General features: G+C 36.5%; 4 protein-coding genes and 1 non-coding gene across 16 annotated transcripts; 2 read left to right on the top strand and 3 right to left on the bottom strand.

Moving 5' to 3' along the window:
• Positions 1 to 1,740: 1,740 nt before the first annotated feature.
• On the bottom strand, positions 1,741 to 3,300 carry LOC17884131 (NAD(P)H-quinone oxidoreductase subunit U, chloroplastic). The gene is made up of 5 exons (XM_006288468.2): positions 2,951 to 3,300; positions 2,774 to 2,835; positions 2,530 to 2,619; positions 2,179 to 2,319; positions 1,741 to 1,978 (listed from the first exon to the last, which is right to left on the bottom strand). Exons 1-5 carry the CDS (start codon positions 3,222 to 3,224, stop codon positions 1,883 to 1,885), a joined length of 663 nt encoding a protein of 220 aa, XP_006288530.2. The 5' UTR covers positions 3,225 to 3,300; the 3' UTR covers positions 1,741 to 1,882.
• A 102-nt stretch (positions 3,301 to 3,402) lies between these two features.
• On the top strand, positions 3,403 to 3,474 carry TRNAD-GUC. The gene has a single exon. It is a non-coding gene; the product is annotated as a tRNA-Asp (tRNA).
• A 165-nt stretch (positions 3,475 to 3,639) lies between these two features.
• LOC17882518 (CBL-interacting serine/threonine-protein kinase 26) lies at positions 3,640 to 8,134 on the bottom strand. 3 transcript variants are annotated; one of them, XM_006287707.2, is made up of 15 exons: positions 7,881 to 8,134; positions 7,205 to 7,417; positions 7,046 to 7,108; positions 6,853 to 6,924; positions 6,559 to 6,666; positions 6,375 to 6,455; positions 6,149 to 6,202; positions 5,945 to 6,070; positions 5,772 to 5,861; positions 4,921 to 5,043; positions 4,703 to 4,813; positions 4,409 to 4,522; positions 4,174 to 4,230; positions 4,009 to 4,083; positions 3,640 to 3,918 (listed from the first exon to the last, which is right to left on the bottom strand). In XM_006287707.2, exons 2-15 carry the CDS (start codon positions 7,373 to 7,375, stop codon positions 3,844 to 3,846), a joined length of 1,320 nt encoding a protein of 439 aa, XP_006287769.1. In that variant the 5' UTR covers positions 7,376 to 7,417; positions 7,881 to 8,134; the 3' UTR covers positions 3,640 to 3,843. The 3 variants fall into 3 exon arrangements, with proteins under 3 accessions (XP_006287769.1, XP_023637582.1, XP_023637581.1); XM_023781814.1 differs by having other exon boundaries at positions 6,381 to 6,455; XM_023781813.1 differs by lacking the exon at positions 7,881 to 8,134 and having other exon boundaries at positions 7,205 to 7,461.
• A 737-nt stretch (positions 8,135 to 8,871) lies between these two features.
• LOC17882454 (calmodulin-7) lies at positions 8,872 to 10,471 on the top strand. The gene is made up of 2 exons (XM_006286539.2): positions 8,872 to 8,995; positions 9,895 to 10,471. The coding sequence occupies exons 1-2, from the start codon at positions 8,920 to 8,922 to the stop codon at positions 10,266 to 10,268; spliced, it is 450 nt and encodes a 149-aa protein (XP_006286601.1). The 5' UTR covers positions 8,872 to 8,919; the 3' UTR covers positions 10,269 to 10,471.
• Positions 10,472 to 10,603: 132 nt separating this feature from the next.
• LOC17881696 (pentatricopeptide repeat-containing protein At5g21222) lies at positions 10,604 to 15,699 on the bottom strand. Of its 10 annotated transcripts, none has more exons than XM_023781804.1 (12): positions 15,461 to 15,699; positions 14,745 to 15,261; positions 14,511 to 14,573; positions 14,302 to 14,373; positions 14,023 to 14,130; positions 13,832 to 13,912; positions 13,574 to 13,627; positions 13,366 to 13,491; positions 13,189 to 13,278; positions 12,766 to 12,888; positions 11,588 to 12,460; positions 10,604 to 11,504 (listed from the first exon to the last, which is right to left on the bottom strand). In XM_023781804.1, the coding sequence occupies exons 2-12, from the start codon at positions 14,916 to 14,918 to the stop codon at positions 10,770 to 10,772; spliced, it is 2,499 nt and encodes an 832-aa protein (XP_023637572.1). In that variant the 5' UTR covers positions 14,919 to 15,261; positions 15,461 to 15,699; the 3' UTR covers positions 10,604 to 10,769. The 10 variants fall into 10 exon arrangements, with proteins under 10 accessions (XP_023637572.1, XP_023637574.1, XP_006286444.1 ...); XM_023781806.1 differs by having other exon boundaries at positions 14,745 to 14,952; XM_006286382.2 differs by having other exon boundaries at positions 14,745 to 14,946.
• Positions 15,700 to 15,725: the final 26 nt, after the last annotated feature.

The raw sequence follows: 15,725 nt of genomic DNA, 5'->3' as shown, positions 1-15,725 counted from the left end.
TTTAAGTGAGTGTTATCTCATTGACTTTGATATATATAAAAACATGAGATTTTGTGACGATTCATTAATTAAATTTTAAATATGTGAAAGAATCATTTATTCTTCTCTTTCTTGTTGGTAAATGGTATAATCGTTTATTCTTACTATTTTACTTGTTAATAGTGGTTGACCATAATTAGATATCTAAAATATAAGAGTTGAAGCAAAACTGATTGTCCAATGTTATTACACCGAAAGAGAAAAAACATATATACATGTTGATGAGACTTAATTAGCGACAATAGATTGTGTTTCCGGTAATAAACCATAAATTTGAAACCATTCTTTTATCAAAAACAAAAGTTTTTAAATTATTGCGTAACTTTTTATTTATTTATACAATTACTAATTCTAAGTTCTCATGCATAAAGTAAACGTTATAATGATGTAAGTAAACGTAAAAGAATTGACGACATTAGTCTCACAGCATTCAATAATTGTGGGTTTATTCTAATTGTTCTTTAACAATAATCGTGGGGGCAGGCAATTTAACTTTATCTTATGAATTTCGCTGACTTGGGTGCTAAAAGGGAAAAATAGAAAAAGGTTTGTGACGACCGACTCAACATTTTATAAAATATAAAACATTTTCAAGAGGACAATTCTCAAATTTCGCCCGAATTGAATTATGTAATTCCGGATTGTTGTCCCGTAAAAGTAAAATTTAACAGACATCAAATTAACCCTTAGAAATAATACCTACGGACTTTAGTATTTATTTCTTTAGAAATCGACAAAGAGCAAAATAAAACTAGTTGTTGGTGTATGTGAAAATATGTAAATTGAAGTTCTAGATATTATCATTTTAACTATTACGAATATTCCAGAATTGATTTTTAAGTATTCGTATTCCAGAAACCGTATTAATCATCTAGTAAAGCATTAGTTTTTATCAACCATGATACGGTTTGTGAATCATAAAAACATTCACGACCTTAAAAAAAAAAAAGAAGCCTAACGAAATTATTCACAATGGATGTTACAAGTTACAACGTAAGGTAATCAACAAGGGATATAAGTTACTGCTCGTCTTGCTTGAAGCTTTGTTGATACACATAATCAGTACTTAAGTTGTTAAACAATTGGATAATAGTTTTGTTTAATAAAAATTAATGTTTGCGAAGTCACTAAAGCCGTTGGCTTTACTTCCTTTTCAAAAACTAAAAAAGCTTGATCACACTTGTTTATTCTCAAGTCAAACAGGTCGTGTATAACTTATAAGCTAATTATAATTATATCCAAATATACTGTACGACGGTATTCTTATTTGTATCATCTCATTGACTTATTAATTAACTATTGTATTAAGTCAATAACTTAAAAACATTCTTTAACGTCAACTTAACCATTTAAAAAACAATGTTGATTAATTTATAGATTGAATTTTTTTGATCCTGAACTCCTGACGACGTTTTGTTTGAGAACCATACCTTATCGCTCTCTTCGGTTTGAGATTCTTTAATATAATTTTCATCTCCTTCATTTCCCACGTACGGTTTTTTTTTCTATATTTTTCTTTCATATTTTTTCCTATTATAAATTTTTTAAGTGCTCGGCACGCCCATCTGTAAATGTTTGCCCATATCTGTGATCAACACAAAATGTATTTCACCAAAAAAAAAAAAATGAAATGATATTACAAACAAATGGACAATAATTCACATTTGGTGAATTGGTGTTAATTAGGTCTACGCATATCACTAGGAGGAAATTGGGATACATACATTACACTGTTATAGCATGAAACATCATGTAAGGTTTTACACGTAAGTGTTTATACGGGTAGAGATATACATGGAATTTGAAGTGAGGAAGAGAACAATATAAGAAACATAATTCTTGGCTAACGATTGAATGCAACAGAGAGAGCGATACCAAGGACAAGCCATGCTCCAATGAAGTATCCCAAAAGCCTCGTTGGTCCTACGTCTTCCGGTTCCTATCCATTTCTCCCATATATTTATCATCAGAACCAAATCGAAGCAAACTAAACTTCATTCTTATTCGAACGTTAACAAAAGTTCAATATCTAACCACTAACCTATTTGTTAAGAATGAATAGATACTATTGATTTGTCTACATCTTGATGAATAAGGTTCTCAGCGTGACCAAAACAAAACCGACCAGTACATACGTACCTGAGGAGGTGGCTCTTCCGTGGACGGTTCCATGATGTCAACCTCAAATGGCCAGACGTACCTCTCTGCTTTTTCGCTTCTGGCTAGACTCCAATCGTACATTCTTCTCTCTTCCACGGTCGACAAGATTGTATATGACTCCTAAAACTCATCGTTAATTAGATTCCTTTATGTGTCTCCATGAATCTCCCAACATTGGAATTTATTTTAACAAGTAACGTTAAGAAATACTTTTCCAAAATCATTTCACATTGGGAAAATTGTCTGAAAAAGTATTCGGACGCTACTTTTCCAAACAATAAGGTCAAAAGGTTTAAAAGATTTGGAGTTGGTTTGAGAGAGAAAACTGACTTTGACAAGGTCCATCTTGGTCTTAAGTTGTTCTTCGGCTAGGCCTTGTTCCTTTAGCTTCTTAACTATTTCTTGGTAACCAGTTCTAACCTGATCATCATCATAAACAATAAAACTTCGTGATGATTCTTGTATTCATGATTAATGTTCCCAATTCGTATCTAATAACAATTTCTTATAATCCAAAATTGTGGATATGAAGATCACAAACTACTCTGTATGTATAGTATGAAGAGAAACTGACCTCATCATAAGAACATTTTCTTGAAACCCCAAGGCGTCCATAGTGATCCACATCTGTTATCGCTGCATTCTAATCCAAACCACCATCAGTTTTTTCTACTCCTCTTCCTTATCGAAGGTTCAAACCAAAAATGTTTTTTATAAAAATCGAAACTAGAGACAGAGAGAAAGGGATTACGAAGGCCACGGAGAGCGCGTTCAACGTTGAGAGCTGAGATTAAAGATGGAGATACTTTTGGTGCTTCATCCACGGCGGTGCTAGTTCCACCATCGGTCTCTGTCTCTGTCTCCGCCGAAGCCTCACTGGAGTTCCTCGCCGGCGAGCATATAATCCGCTTCGTGGTGAGTGTTGGCTTCAACGGGAAAGAGCACGTGCTTGGTACGTGATGGAGGACGGATTCGCCTGGAATGTGTACTAACGACGGTTGAGTTATCGTCGATAACGAAGCCATGGCTCCAAGGCTAACACTGAGAACTGACAATTTCGTATTTTTTTTAATTGATAAACGAACTAATAACGGACACAAAAATGTGACAACCATAGAAACTCCTCTTGGTGTGGATAAACTAATATAAGACTACAATTGTCTACGCTATAAATATAAATAAGTACGATGATCGAACATCAAAGTCGTTGTAGTATAGTGGTAAGTATTCCCGCCTGTCACGCGGGTGACCCGGGTTCGATCCCCGGCAGCGGCGTTTATATTTTTTGTTTTTAAACTAGTCTTCAAAACGATGCGTTTTGAGCTTACTTTTTTTACTTTGTACAAGCATGGTTAAAAACTTGTAACGATTTTACATAATATTAGCCACGTCATAGAATAGGTGAACCCAACCATAAAAAGCAGCAATTTCGACAAGATGTTTGAGACAAAGGTTCGCAATTATATGAACACCATAACATTACTGCACATGCTTTGATATGTACAGAGTCAATCTCATGGGTTTTTGTCTCTAATGTTTTTAAAAGAATTGAGTCTTGAGAAAAGAAAGAAAAATGTGCCAGAAAATAAGAAAAGATAAAGCAGGATATGATAAACTATCACATATTTTGAATCAGTCCTCTCCTTACTTGCTCAGACCAGAGCTCTCGCCGGATTTCCAAACAACATCGTTAAGTGAGGTCGACAGCTTCTTGTAGAACTGCAACCAAAGTAGATTGAACAGATTTAATAAGACATTGTCCTCGAAAAAACATTACTGCAGAGTCAAAAAGTTGCATGTTATTATTACCTTATGAAATTCTAATGTATCCCCTTTAGTTTTCCGGACTTCAATCATGTGAAGTGATGGTGATACTTGAAATATCTACAAAACATTACAGATTAGGTCACTTCTTTTGTTCTATGCCAATTTTGATGCTAATTTAATAAAACAAAGAGTCAGTCATGCATGTACCTCAGTAGCAACTTTTAGGTTTCCCTTCCTTCCGGCATTCACGTTTTCAAGTCTCATCTGTGTACAAATGTACCATTTCAGTGAAGTGACACGATAATTAGACTGGTTCGATATCCATAACAAGGAAACCTCGAGGAAATGAAGCAACAAAGGGAACCTATATTTTCTACTCTAATTAGTAATTATTCTATTAGAGGTTTTGAGGATTTCTTCCTGAGGCACACAATGGGTTTACCTTATAGTTTTTCTTTTGAATATCGAAACCGAGAGGCTTAGATGCTTCTTCAATCTTCTGGACTAATTCATTAGCAGCACCTTTAGCTGCAAATCTTGTTTCTCGCTTGAATCCCTGCAAGTTAAACCGTATAGACTTCATTACTGAAAATATAATGTGACAACTGAACCTTAACATTGTCTATCTATATTTTGTCATCATGAGTAAAGTTGGATTTATATTTTACATGTCACACCAAACTACTGCTTGCTCAAGGATTAAAAAAGATAAGCATGTTTAGTCTAAAGGACGCACCTGTTCTTCCTCAAACAAATTCCCAAGATCCAGAGCTCTCGACATTGATATCAACTCAAAGGCATTCATAGGAGTTGGTTGCTCCTCTTTCTTTTCTCTGACATGATGCTCCTGTTCAAAAATCACAGACTGTTATGTACGTTTATTCAAGTACTTTTGAAAATAAGGACAAACAGTCAGCCATCTTCCAGATCTCAGACTAAATAACTATGACTCACTTCTGAATCTTTAAAAACAGCTTCTACATCATCCAAGTTTGCTTCTTCCTTCTCCTCGAAAACAGCTGGCTTGTAATTTTTCTTGAACCACGGATCTTCCAGAACCTCTGAAATTGTGATACGCTGTCATGTAAAATGCACAGTCAAATTAGTTCCACCCTTTCAGATGATCCTCGGATGCTTTAAATTATGCAAACTTTATATAGATACTCCCGAAACCCAAAATACGAAAACACAATAGTAATCCCTCAGTAAAATATCATGATTAAGATGCTAAATCAAACAATCTAACAATATTCACCGAATTGAATATCTATCATAAAGCATGCTATGTATTATACCAGCAGTGGCTCATTTCAGGTAGATATCCTGAGAAGAAAAATTCAGCAAGAATGGAAAATTATTAATTTATATGACACAAAATCTAACACGAAACTGAAAAGAACTTTAATATATCAAGAGCTTCAGCTGCCTTAATAGTTGTTATACGTACAGTTTAATCCAACAAGGCAACACTACAGATATTATCCAGGTCAATAATTATGCTTTTAAGTTGTGACTATCTTAAACGCAAGTAAATTGATGCTCTCTAAATTCTATATATAGTTATACATTTGATTCCAAACCTAATGCTAAAAATAGCCAAAGTAAACAATAAAATGCCACTGTACTGAATATTCGCTCAAGTTTTCCAATAGCGTTCAAGCATAATTTCCCCCAGATCCCTGGTAAGCCCTAACTCGCCTAAGTGTCTAAGAATAAACAAGACGAGATTACTGGGATTCGACAGAAGAAAACAAAAGAAGGATAGAGAAAAAACTTGCAAGCATTAATATACTAAAATATCTTACAGTCACAGGGCTAGGATCCAGGATTCGGACAATCAGGTTCTTAGCACCAGGAGATAGCCAAGGAGGACAATGATATTCACCAGCTATTATCTGAAAAATGAAAAAAATTGTAACATAGAATCACAGATAATGGTGAAGGAAGAAGCATCAACACAAATGACAACACTTCTTACCATTTTATACAGCGTCATGAGATTAGAATCCTCAAAAGGCAAGTAGCCAGCAAGTAGTACAAAGAGTATCACGCCACAGGACCACAAGTCCGCGGTTGCCCCGTCATAGCCTTGATCATTAAGAACCTTGAGAAATGAGAAACAAGGAAGCTAATAAGAACATGGTGCAACAACCACATGAACAAGACACATGACTAAGCATACCTCAGGAGCAGCGTAGTTTGGAGTCCCGCATGCAGTGTGAAGAAGACCATCACCCTGCCAAAGCCAAATAAGTTTCATAAGCGGAGAATCTAGCACCATTAGTGCTACAGAGCTTTAGATATATGTAAAAATATACAATAAAACATAACATTGCTGAAACAAGACAAATCAGTAGGAATTATGGTAAACAAAAGGATACTACGAAGAAAAAAAATTGAGTGGTTACTCTGACTTGTCGGGACAAGGCACTCAATCCAAAATCAGAGACTTTCAGATTTCCATGAGCATCGAGAAGCAAGTTTTCCGGCTGCAATTAGAGAAAAACAAGACAAATTGTAGGCATCAATTTGATGCACTTAAAAAAAACATACTGCAAATTTGGAACCAAGATCTAACAAAAAATCTGGTACCTTTAAGTCCCTGTGGTACACTCCCCTGCTATGGCAGTAATCAACAGCATTGATAAGCTGCTGAAAGTACTTCCGTGCGTTCTCTTCTTTCAAGCGCCCATCATGTACCTTCACAAGTTCACGCATGCATAATGCAAAGGTTAAATTTACATCAGAGATAAGAGAACCTTTTCAGTTGTATAATACAGGAACATCTAACAAGCTTCACTGGAGCTTAGCATACATGAATCAAACACCCAAAGATAGATCAGGTACATATTATAAATCCTCTGGGAGGGATTAAGGAACACTCACAATTTTGTCAAAAAGCTCTCCACCAGTGACGAACTCTAGGACAATATAAATCTTTGTCTTGCTTGCCAAAACCTGGAACGGTAACAATTATTTCCTCAAAAGTCAGCTTCCAACGTATACTTACGAAGACTCATAAGCAATACAAAGGGAAATAGAGACACATTGAGCAAAGTGGTGGGGAATGGAGATAGACCTCATACAGCCGCACTACATTAGGATGGTTTATCAACTTCATAGTAGAAATTTCTCTCCTTATCTGGAAGGAAAGCAAAACGAGGGAAGATTCAGGTCATAGTTATGGATTAATTTCCGAAAAACACCGGTAAATGTGGTAATTAGGAATGAGAGTAACCTGTTCAGCCATCTTATGCTTGAGAACCTTCTCTTTATCAAGGATCTTGAGAGCCACGCGTTCTCCAGTCTCAGTATCAACAGCACACCTGACTTTGGCGAAAGTTCCTTGTCCAAGCGTTTTCCCGACCTCGTACTTTCCAACACGACGCTGGACCTTGGGACGATTCATCACTCCTTGATCTTCGAAAGCTCTTTCTGGAAAATGTAAGCTCTATATACAAAAAAAAAATTCCATGTAAAAGCATTTAACAGAAGAGAAACAATTCACAGAAACTAAAAAAGACAAAGTAACCGTCATATGACACAAAATTCAATAAAGAGAAAGCCGCAAAAACAGCTGAAATGGTGATAAATCTAGCAGCGGAACTTTCGATCGTTCATATTTTTCATGCTCCAATTTAAAAAAAAAAAAAAAAAAAAAAACTAAAAACCCAGAATCACGACTTAGGTAATTCATCTTATTATTTAAACATTTAAATTCTCGTATGTATACAATTGAAGCGAGATTCACGAGTAAGTTAACGAACTCGTCATCCCTCATCATCCGCATCATCAGACACAGATTATTCATATTTTACACTCAAAATTCAAAGCGTAACAAGTGATTTAAACACTCCATGACACCGAATCGCTCATCGAAGCGAAAAAAAATATTTGAGAATCTCGGAACAAACCTGCAAAATTGACCGGAGAGAAAAAGTGAGCAGGCAAGTGTAGCCTTTGCGGAATACTCAGAAGAGTTCAATAATCTAAGGAGGAGGAGGAGGAGATACAAAGAAGAGATAGAGATGCAAAGGAGGAGGAAGAGGACGGTGGAAATAACGAGAGACAGAGAGAGATACGATACCGATGATTTGTATAATTGCAAAAAAAAATTGTGTAGAGACAAACAAAAACAATTTTAATTTCGTGTGGGGGCTAAATATAATGGACACTTTCTTTTTCGTCTGGGACAATACGTTATTCCTTTCCTTTGTTAGGTCTTATTTTTTTCTTAAGAAGTAAAATTATGGTCTTTTTGGTCAAATTATTTTTTTATTTTAGTTAATTAGTTTAATGACAAAAAGATTTAAGTACTGATATTTTGACTAGAAAGAGACCTTACCTAATAAATTGTTTGTTCTTCTCATAAATCTTATATATATATATATATATTACTAAAATATAATTACATGTTTTCCAACAACAATCCAAACTTTACAATATCCTTTACTATCAACATAATTCAACCCTTTTATGATTCAATGTTTTCTAAAAAATAATAAGTGTCACAAGTTAATTGAGATACTCTAATGTAAAATCTTCTATAAAATATGTTTTGAAAAATATATTAAATATTAGCATGTGTATCTAATATTCTCCCTTCTAAAATTATTTGCAAGGTATTAAAAAATGACAACACATATTTTATTGGATTGACTTGATAGATATTTACATCTACAACCATTTTGCTTTAGTGTACCATAGTAACAAATACATATATAATTATGAAAAAATATCAATTATAGATAAAAATTTCATGAATACAAATAATTTATGGATAAAATTTTCATTTTTAATTATTACCCAAAATCTGCGTCATTTGATCTTGAAGAGGCCCAACCATATCTATGTTGGGCTGACTCTTTTATAAAGCTCTTGTAGAATTAGACAAGGCAGATAAATCATTAGCAAAAAATTTCTCGGAGTTCTGAAAAAAAAGGTGGAAGAAGAATGGCGGATCAGCTCACCGATGACCAGATCTCAGAGTTCAAGGAAGCTTTTAGCCTCTTCGATAAGGATGGTGATGGTATGTTCTTATTTTCACAGATCTATGTGTGTGTGTAATTTCCCGATGTTTCCTCCGTTCTGGAATTTGTTTAGCGAGTTATGATCTTCATTCTCATGTACAATTCGTGTTTGTTTCATTTGACTTCGTGAGTTTTTTGCGTGTTCGATAATGATTCATGACTTACGCGGTGTTTGTTTGCTTGTACGCTCGCTCGATCGCTTCGTGTGTTTTTTTGGGTTGATTTGGTTCATTTCCCGTAGTTCACTAGTCAGTGCTAATCGTAGATATGAATTAGGAACAATCAGGCCAGTCTCGTATTGGATCTTACCGGTTCTATACTCTCTAGTTTCATTTGGAGTTTGATTATGCAAAAACTCTGATTGTGAAAGAACTTGCAAATTTATGTTGTATTGCTTCATTGTTAGCAACTTGAGCAGTTTTGGCTTTTGCTTGGTGAGATGTGAGCTATGAAACGAAGTGGCTAGGGTTTTAAACCTAGCTTTGATACCATTTAAAGAGATCTGGATAAGCATGTTGTGTCTTTTAATACACAGTCTAGGTTTGCTAGTAAACTACACATAAGGAAAGATGGGATTAATACGCAATATTAACCTTCATTATCACTTTAGGAAGACTTGGGAAGAGTGTTGATTTCTAGTGTGCATGAATGAGCTGTCTATGTTAAACATTGTCAACTAAGACCATATTCTCTTTTGGTTTCCAGTTCTTCATCAGTTGAAATAAGAAATGCAGTGACTTTTGTTTGTTATGCTTTTTCATCTGGGATATGGACATGATAGTATATTGGTTCTTTTGAATTTGATCATCTTAAATCATACAGTATTTGGAACTGCTGTCTGAGACCTGGCTGTGGATATATGTCTGTCTCTTATGCTTATATCTAAATCTGGTTGCAGGTTGCATCACCACCAAGGAGCTCGGAACCGTGATGAGATCTCTGGGGCAAAACCCAACTGAAGCCGAGCTACAAGACATGATCAATGAAGTTGATGCAGACGGGAACGGGACCATAGATTTCCCAGAGTTCCTGAACCTGATGGCAAGGAAAATGAAGGACACTGATTCAGAGGAAGAGCTGAAGGAAGCATTCAGAGTTTTCGATAAAGACCAGAATGGTTTCATATCTGCAGCTGAGCTTCGACATGTGATGACAAATCTCGGGGAGAAGCTAACCGATGAGGAAGTTGATGAGATGATCCGAGAAGCGGATGTTGATGGCGATGGTCAGATCAACTATGAGGAATTCGTTAAAGTCATGATGGCTAAGTGAGAGAATTTTATCAAAAACGAGATTTATGATTTCCTACAGTGAAGTTTCATCATGACTTGGATTATGGGCGTTCTTTAGGACCTCGTTTGCTTTTTCCCCTCTTTTTATATTTGTTTGCTTTGTTTTGTTTTGGTTTGGTTGCTTAGTGTTATCTGAAGTATGAACTCATATTTGCTCAATGCTCATCCATTTGACAGTTGATATTCTCTCCTCTTTGGGAGATTGAGGTGCTTACTTTCCAGTTTCTACTATTTTTGTTCCTGATTTGGCACTAACGCAACTGAATAACCATTGATTAAAACTCAAAACATTCTAAAAATATTTTTTGCACTAACTTGTTGAACACCGTATTTTCCATTTAACTTTTTTTTAACAATATTTTTGTACAGAAAAATGTACTGTTTGCTTCCTTGTATCTAAAAATTCGATCGACACGACACCAATCCTTGGTTAGCTTCTCTTACCCTTTAATTTAGCTCCATCAATAAAGCAAAACAATGTCTACATGAATTTGCAAATTCTCCCAGCTTCCCCAAACGGTTCTCTGCACAACACCACCAAAACACTCTGTTTCAAACCAAACTGAGACTTGATGCATAGCTTTGGTTTTTCAGGCATTCCCTTTAAGAAAGACGGACTTCTCGATGAGACGGTATGATTTGGGATATTGATTTTGGAGGAAGTTAAGAAAGAAGAGCCCAATGTATCTGCATCACTAGTATTAGAGACACCAATAGCTTTCCATCCATCTGCTATGAGTTGCATAGTTTTCCTTGTGGGAACAACTTTCTTCTCTTCCATGTCTTTCAGAAGCTCTTCCGCTTTCCACGGCTGTCTTGCTTCCCCAAATCCCCATATAAGAGTCTCGTAAGTAGTCAAGTTAGGCGACAAACCAACGATTCTACACATTTTGTTATATACCTGCATCGCTTTCTTCATTTCACCTGCGCTGCACCAACCGCTTATGATTTGTGTGTAGATCACTACATTTGGGCGGACACCAAATTTTCTCATCTGATTCAAGATCTGCTCCGCTTTTTCGGGCTCTCCAGCTCGAGCATACCCTTTGGCAAGGATACTAAATGCGTGAATGTCAGGATCTATTCCTCCTTCCAACATATCTCTATAGATCTCTTCGCATCTTTTCATATCTCCTACAGAGCTCCATGCATTCATTAGAGTGCTAAATGTTACCACATCAGGTTTTACCCCTAATTCTTCCATCAGATCCACCACCTATCATGTTAACATGACCCTTTTTAAGAAAAAAAATGGATGTAAACAAAATTATTGAACAGCTTATAAACTATAAAGTTCACCTCGCCAACTCCGTCCATGTCGTTGATGTCAAGGAAGCCTTTAATTAGAGAGTTAAAAACAAAGAGATTTGGATGAACTCCAAGTTCTTTCAATCTATAGAAAAACCTCAAAGCTTCTTCCATCTTGCCTTCTTCACAGTAGCCATTCACAATGGTTCCACAGGTACGTACATTTGGTTTAACTTTGTTGTGTAACATCCTTGGTATGATCATATCCTCAGCTGTACATGTTTCCCCGATCCGCGCATATGCTCTTGCCAATGTGTTAAATGTTACGACATCAGGTTTTACCCCATAAGATTGCATCTTATATACAATGTTCCATGCTTCTTCAATCTTCCTCTGGTTACACCAAGCTTGTACAAGTATGTTACATGTTCTGTCATTTGGTTGGAGCATCTCATCCCGTAACATCAATTCCAGGAGTCTTGAAGATTCCTCTAGCTTACCAATTTTTCCATATCCTTTAATGAGAGTATTAAATGTACTGGTTGTGGGTTTACATCCACTTTCCTTCATTTTTTCAAAGATCTTCATTGCTTGATCGAGATTTCCAGACTCGGATGATGCGTTGATGATGGCGTTGAAGAGAATGGTGTCGGGTTTGAGGCCATTTTTCTCGACTTTAGAGATGAGGGAGAGGAGAGAATGGAAGTGCTTTTGACGTGTCAATGCAGTTACAAGAGTGGTGTATGTGATGATGCTTGGCTTGTGGCCTTCCTCAATAAGAGTGTTGAAAATGGAATGTGCCTCTTGCGGTCTCCCTCGTTCTATCAACCCGTTCATCAGTTTGGTCCTTGAACGAACATCGCCGCAAGTAGTACCACCTGAACATATCACACAAGGAAATGACCTCAATTGCACTCTCCCATCCTGTGAAGCAAAGACATAAGTTATCTCAATTACTCAAGCTTCTGTTATATTCAACCAAGCAATAATATTATAATTATCATTGCCTAGTGGATCTAGTATTTTTTTAGCGCAATCGTAAACTGAAATTGGGGTCAGTATTAAAGACATTTGATATTGTTGATCAATCAGGTTCTCTACTTTCCACATAAAAAGACTCCCCCTGTAAGTGGTAAGAGCACTCTAAACCTAAACAAGAACGTAACCTAGGTGATCTAACCTTTTCAACTCAATCATCCACCAGATCTCAGGATAAATAAATGACTCACTTCAGAATCTTGAAAAACAGCTTCCACATCAGCCAAATTTGCTTCTTTCTTCTCATCAAACACAGCTGGCTTGTAATCTTTCTTGAACCACGCATCTTCCAAAATCTCTGGAATTGTGATACGCTGGCATGTTAAAACACTGTCAATTAGCTCTACATGCAGGACACAGATAAATATCTGCTTTGAATCATCGAATGAATATGACATGCGCTTATCGATGGGACTAACGATTGCAGGAGGGTCATAAACTTTTTAACATTTTAGACAAACTGTAGTAGCTCTTTTCAGGTAATGAAATGGAAAGAATAGGAAATAGTCAGCAAGAATAGAAACAATAAAACAAAGACAATTAAATGTACACTTTAGACCAACACTACAAATAGATCTTCCAGGGTAATAAACATTTAGATGGAAGTATCTTACAGTTATAGGGTTTGGATCCAAGATTCGGATGATCAAATTCTTAGCACCAGAGGAGGGCCAAGTAGGAAACCTGAATTCAGCTGATGAGATCTGAAAAAGGAGAAAAAATGCAACACAAAAACATGAATCACAGATAACGCGTGAGGAAGAAGCCTGAAAATATAACCAAAAGTTTACCTTTTTGTACAGCGTCGTGAGACTAGAATCCTCGAAAGGCAAGTAACCAGCAAGTAGCACAAAGAGTATAACTCCACAGGACCACAAGTCTGCCTTTGCCCCATCATAATCCTGATCATTAAGAACCTTGGGACAAAGTAACAAGGAAGCTATCAGAATTCAGAAACATGGAGCAGGAACTGCATAACAAGCCACATACGAAGCATACCTCAGGAGCAGCATAGTTTGGAATTCCACATGCAATGTGACGAAGGCCATTACCCTGCCAAAACCAAGCAATTTTGATAAGCTGAGAATCTAGAATGATCAGTGTTAAGGATTTTATTGAATATTTAAAAACATCATTACTGAACTTCAGGTAAGAAATATTCAGAACTTCTACACTCATTAGAATAAGACAGGGACAGATTCGTAGGATCTCAGGTAAACCAAATGATGCTTAAACAAAATCAAATTCAGTGGTTACCCCGACTTGTTGGGACAAAGCACTCAATCCAAAATCAGAGACTTTCAGATTTCCTTGAGCATCGAGAAGCAAATTTTCTGGCTACATTGAGAGAAGTAAAGAAGGCAACATTTAGGCAACAATAAGCTGCACTTATTAGAAAACCACACTGCTAATTTGGGCCGAAGGGTTACCAAAAACGTTTCTTGTACCTTTAAGTCTCTGTGGTACACACCCCTGCTGTGGCAGTAATCAACTGCGTTGATAAGCTGCTGAAAGTATCTCCGTGCTTCGTCTTCATTCATGTGCCCATCATTTTTCTTCACAAGTTCAAATTTAATGCATTGGTTAAAAACCAAAATTAATATATTTTCACCTGTAATATATAGGAACTTCTAAGCTGAGTATGAAGCATATAATGCATGATTCTTAGACTAAAGGATATATCAGACATAAGTTAAGGCCCTTGGGGAGGAAGAGGGAACACTCACAATTTTTTCAAAAAGCTTTCCACCACTGATGAACTCTAGGATAATGTACATCTTAGCCTTGCTCGCCAAAATCTGGACAATGTATGCCAATCATTTCCTTAAAAGTTAGCTTTCCACAGATTTGCTTTGATACCAAAGAGCTTTTAATTCCTGGCTAATCAAAGGAAAAGTGAGACACACAGAGAAAAGTTCGGGGCATTGAGATAGACCTCATAAAGCTGAACTACATTTGGATGGTTTATCAACTTCATAGTAGAAATATCTCTTTTTATCTGAAAAAAAAGTAGGAAAGATCCATATCATACTTCCGGATTGAAGACAGATCTATTAGTAAATCTCTCTTTAAGAAACTACATTTGACTTCCAAGAAATATAAACAGGCATATCACTGGACAAGAGAGGAGACATGAAAAAACAGGATTCAGATTAGAAAAGTGAATTACTTGATTAACCATCTTATGCTTGAGAACTTTCTCTTTATCAAGGATCATGAGAGCCACAGGTTCTCCTGTCTCAGAATCTTGAGCAGACCTCACTTTTGCAAAAGTACATTGACCAATGGTTCTTCCAACCTCATACTTGCCAACCCAACGCCTGACCTTTGGCTCACTCATCATTCAAAGTACACCTCGTGATCTCCACAAGCTGTTACTAGAAAATGTAATCTTGATGTTAGAATCTCCTCTAAATAATATACTAGAAAATGTAATCTTGATTTTCTTCATTTACAGAAACTATAAAGAAAATAACACACAATTTGATGAAGACAGAACGTAACAAAAAGAAAAAAAAAAATCAGCTGACATCCACAAGATGGATGACAAAACAAGCAGCAAAACTCTTTGCCCTGAATTTCAAACCCTTCATTTTCGTTCATGTTACGCCCAAATCCCCAGAGTCACGACGTTGATATGCATATATAGTTCATGTATACGCGTATGTGCACGCACATCCAAAATCCTACACTGACCAATAAAGTCTTATGCAATGCGTATACAACTAAAATATAAATTCCGAAGTTAGCAGCAAAACTCAATCACCGTCCTCGTACACGTTTGATTCTGTACACGTTACAAGGGGCCAAATCCACCAGATTAACTGTTTCGATCGAAGGAAGCGAAAGATGGAAAAGCACAACGGAGCTTCAGGAGATACACACCTGCGAATTGGCCGGAGTATCCGGAGAAAAGGAGGCAACTAGAGTTGAAATCGCATGCAGCCTTCCCAACAAGAGTTGGCTTATCAAAGGAGAATTAATATTCCGATAAGTAATGTGAACTCCCGGCGACAATGCAGAGAAGAGGGGCTCGAGCTATGAGTCATAGCAGCAGCTTCTGCAACTTGACCCGTCTCAATTACTCGGTCGATGCTTCTTCCGCCATACTCCATCGTGTGGCTCGTTTTAAGTCACGTTATTTTCCTTT

This window comes from Capsella rubella, unplaced genomic scaffold (genome assembly GCF_000375325.1).
Source record: "Capsella rubella cultivar Monte Gargano unplaced genomic scaffold, Caprub1_0 scaffold_6, whole genome shotgun sequence".
NCBI lineage: Eukaryota > Viridiplantae > Streptophyta > Magnoliopsida > Brassicales > Brassicaceae > Capsella > Capsella rubella.
Note: the sequence above shows the minus strand (reverse complement) of the source record. Positions and strands in the feature narration are given on the sequence as shown.

Bases quoted from the DNA above. Each gene is read 5' to 3' on its own strand.
- LOC17884131 (XM_006288468.2), bottom strand. From the start codon at position 3,224: ATGGCTTCGTTATCGACGATAACTCAACCGTCGTTAGTACACATTCCA. The intron at 2,620-2,773 runs GTCAGTTTCTCT...GATGATGATCAG, and splicing joins GAAAATGTTCTTATGATGAG to GTTAGAACTGGTTACCAAGA. The intron at 2,320-2,529 runs GTCAGTTTTCTC...GATGAGTTTTAG, and splicing joins CCAAGATGGACCTTGTCAAA to GAGTCATATACAATCTTGTC.
- LOC17882518 (XM_006287707.2), bottom strand. From the start codon at position 7,375: ATGAATCGTCCCAAGGTCCAGCGTCGTGTTGGAAAGTACGAGGTCGGG. The intron at 4,814-4,920 runs GTGAGTCATAGT...ATTTTTGAACAG, and splicing joins CTGTTTTTAAAGATTCAGAA to GAGCATCATGTCAGAGAAAA. The intron at 3,919-4,008 runs GTAATAATAACA...CTTTGGTTGCAG, and splicing joins ATACATTAGAATTTCATAAG to TTCTACAAGAAGCTGTCGAC.
- LOC17882454 (XM_006286539.2), top strand. From the start codon at position 8,920: ATGGCGGATCAGCTCACCGATGACCAGATCTCAGAGTTCAAGGAAGCT. The intron at 8,996-9,894 runs GTATGTTCTTAT...ATCTGGTTGCAG, and splicing joins CTTCGATAAGGATGGTGATG to GTTGCATCACCACCAAGGAG.
- LOC17881696 (XM_023781804.1), bottom strand. From the start codon at position 14,918: ATGATGAGTGAGCCAAAGGTCAGGCGTTGGGTTGGCAAGTATGAGGTT. The intron at 13,628-13,831 runs GTAACCACTGAA...TGGTTTTGGCAG, and splicing joins CTTTGTCCCAACAAGTCGGG to GGTAATGGCCTTCGTCACAT. The intron at 12,461-12,765 runs GTGAGTCATTTA...TTTGCTTCACAG, and splicing joins CTGTTTTTCAAGATTCTGAA to GATGGGAGAGTGCAATTGAG.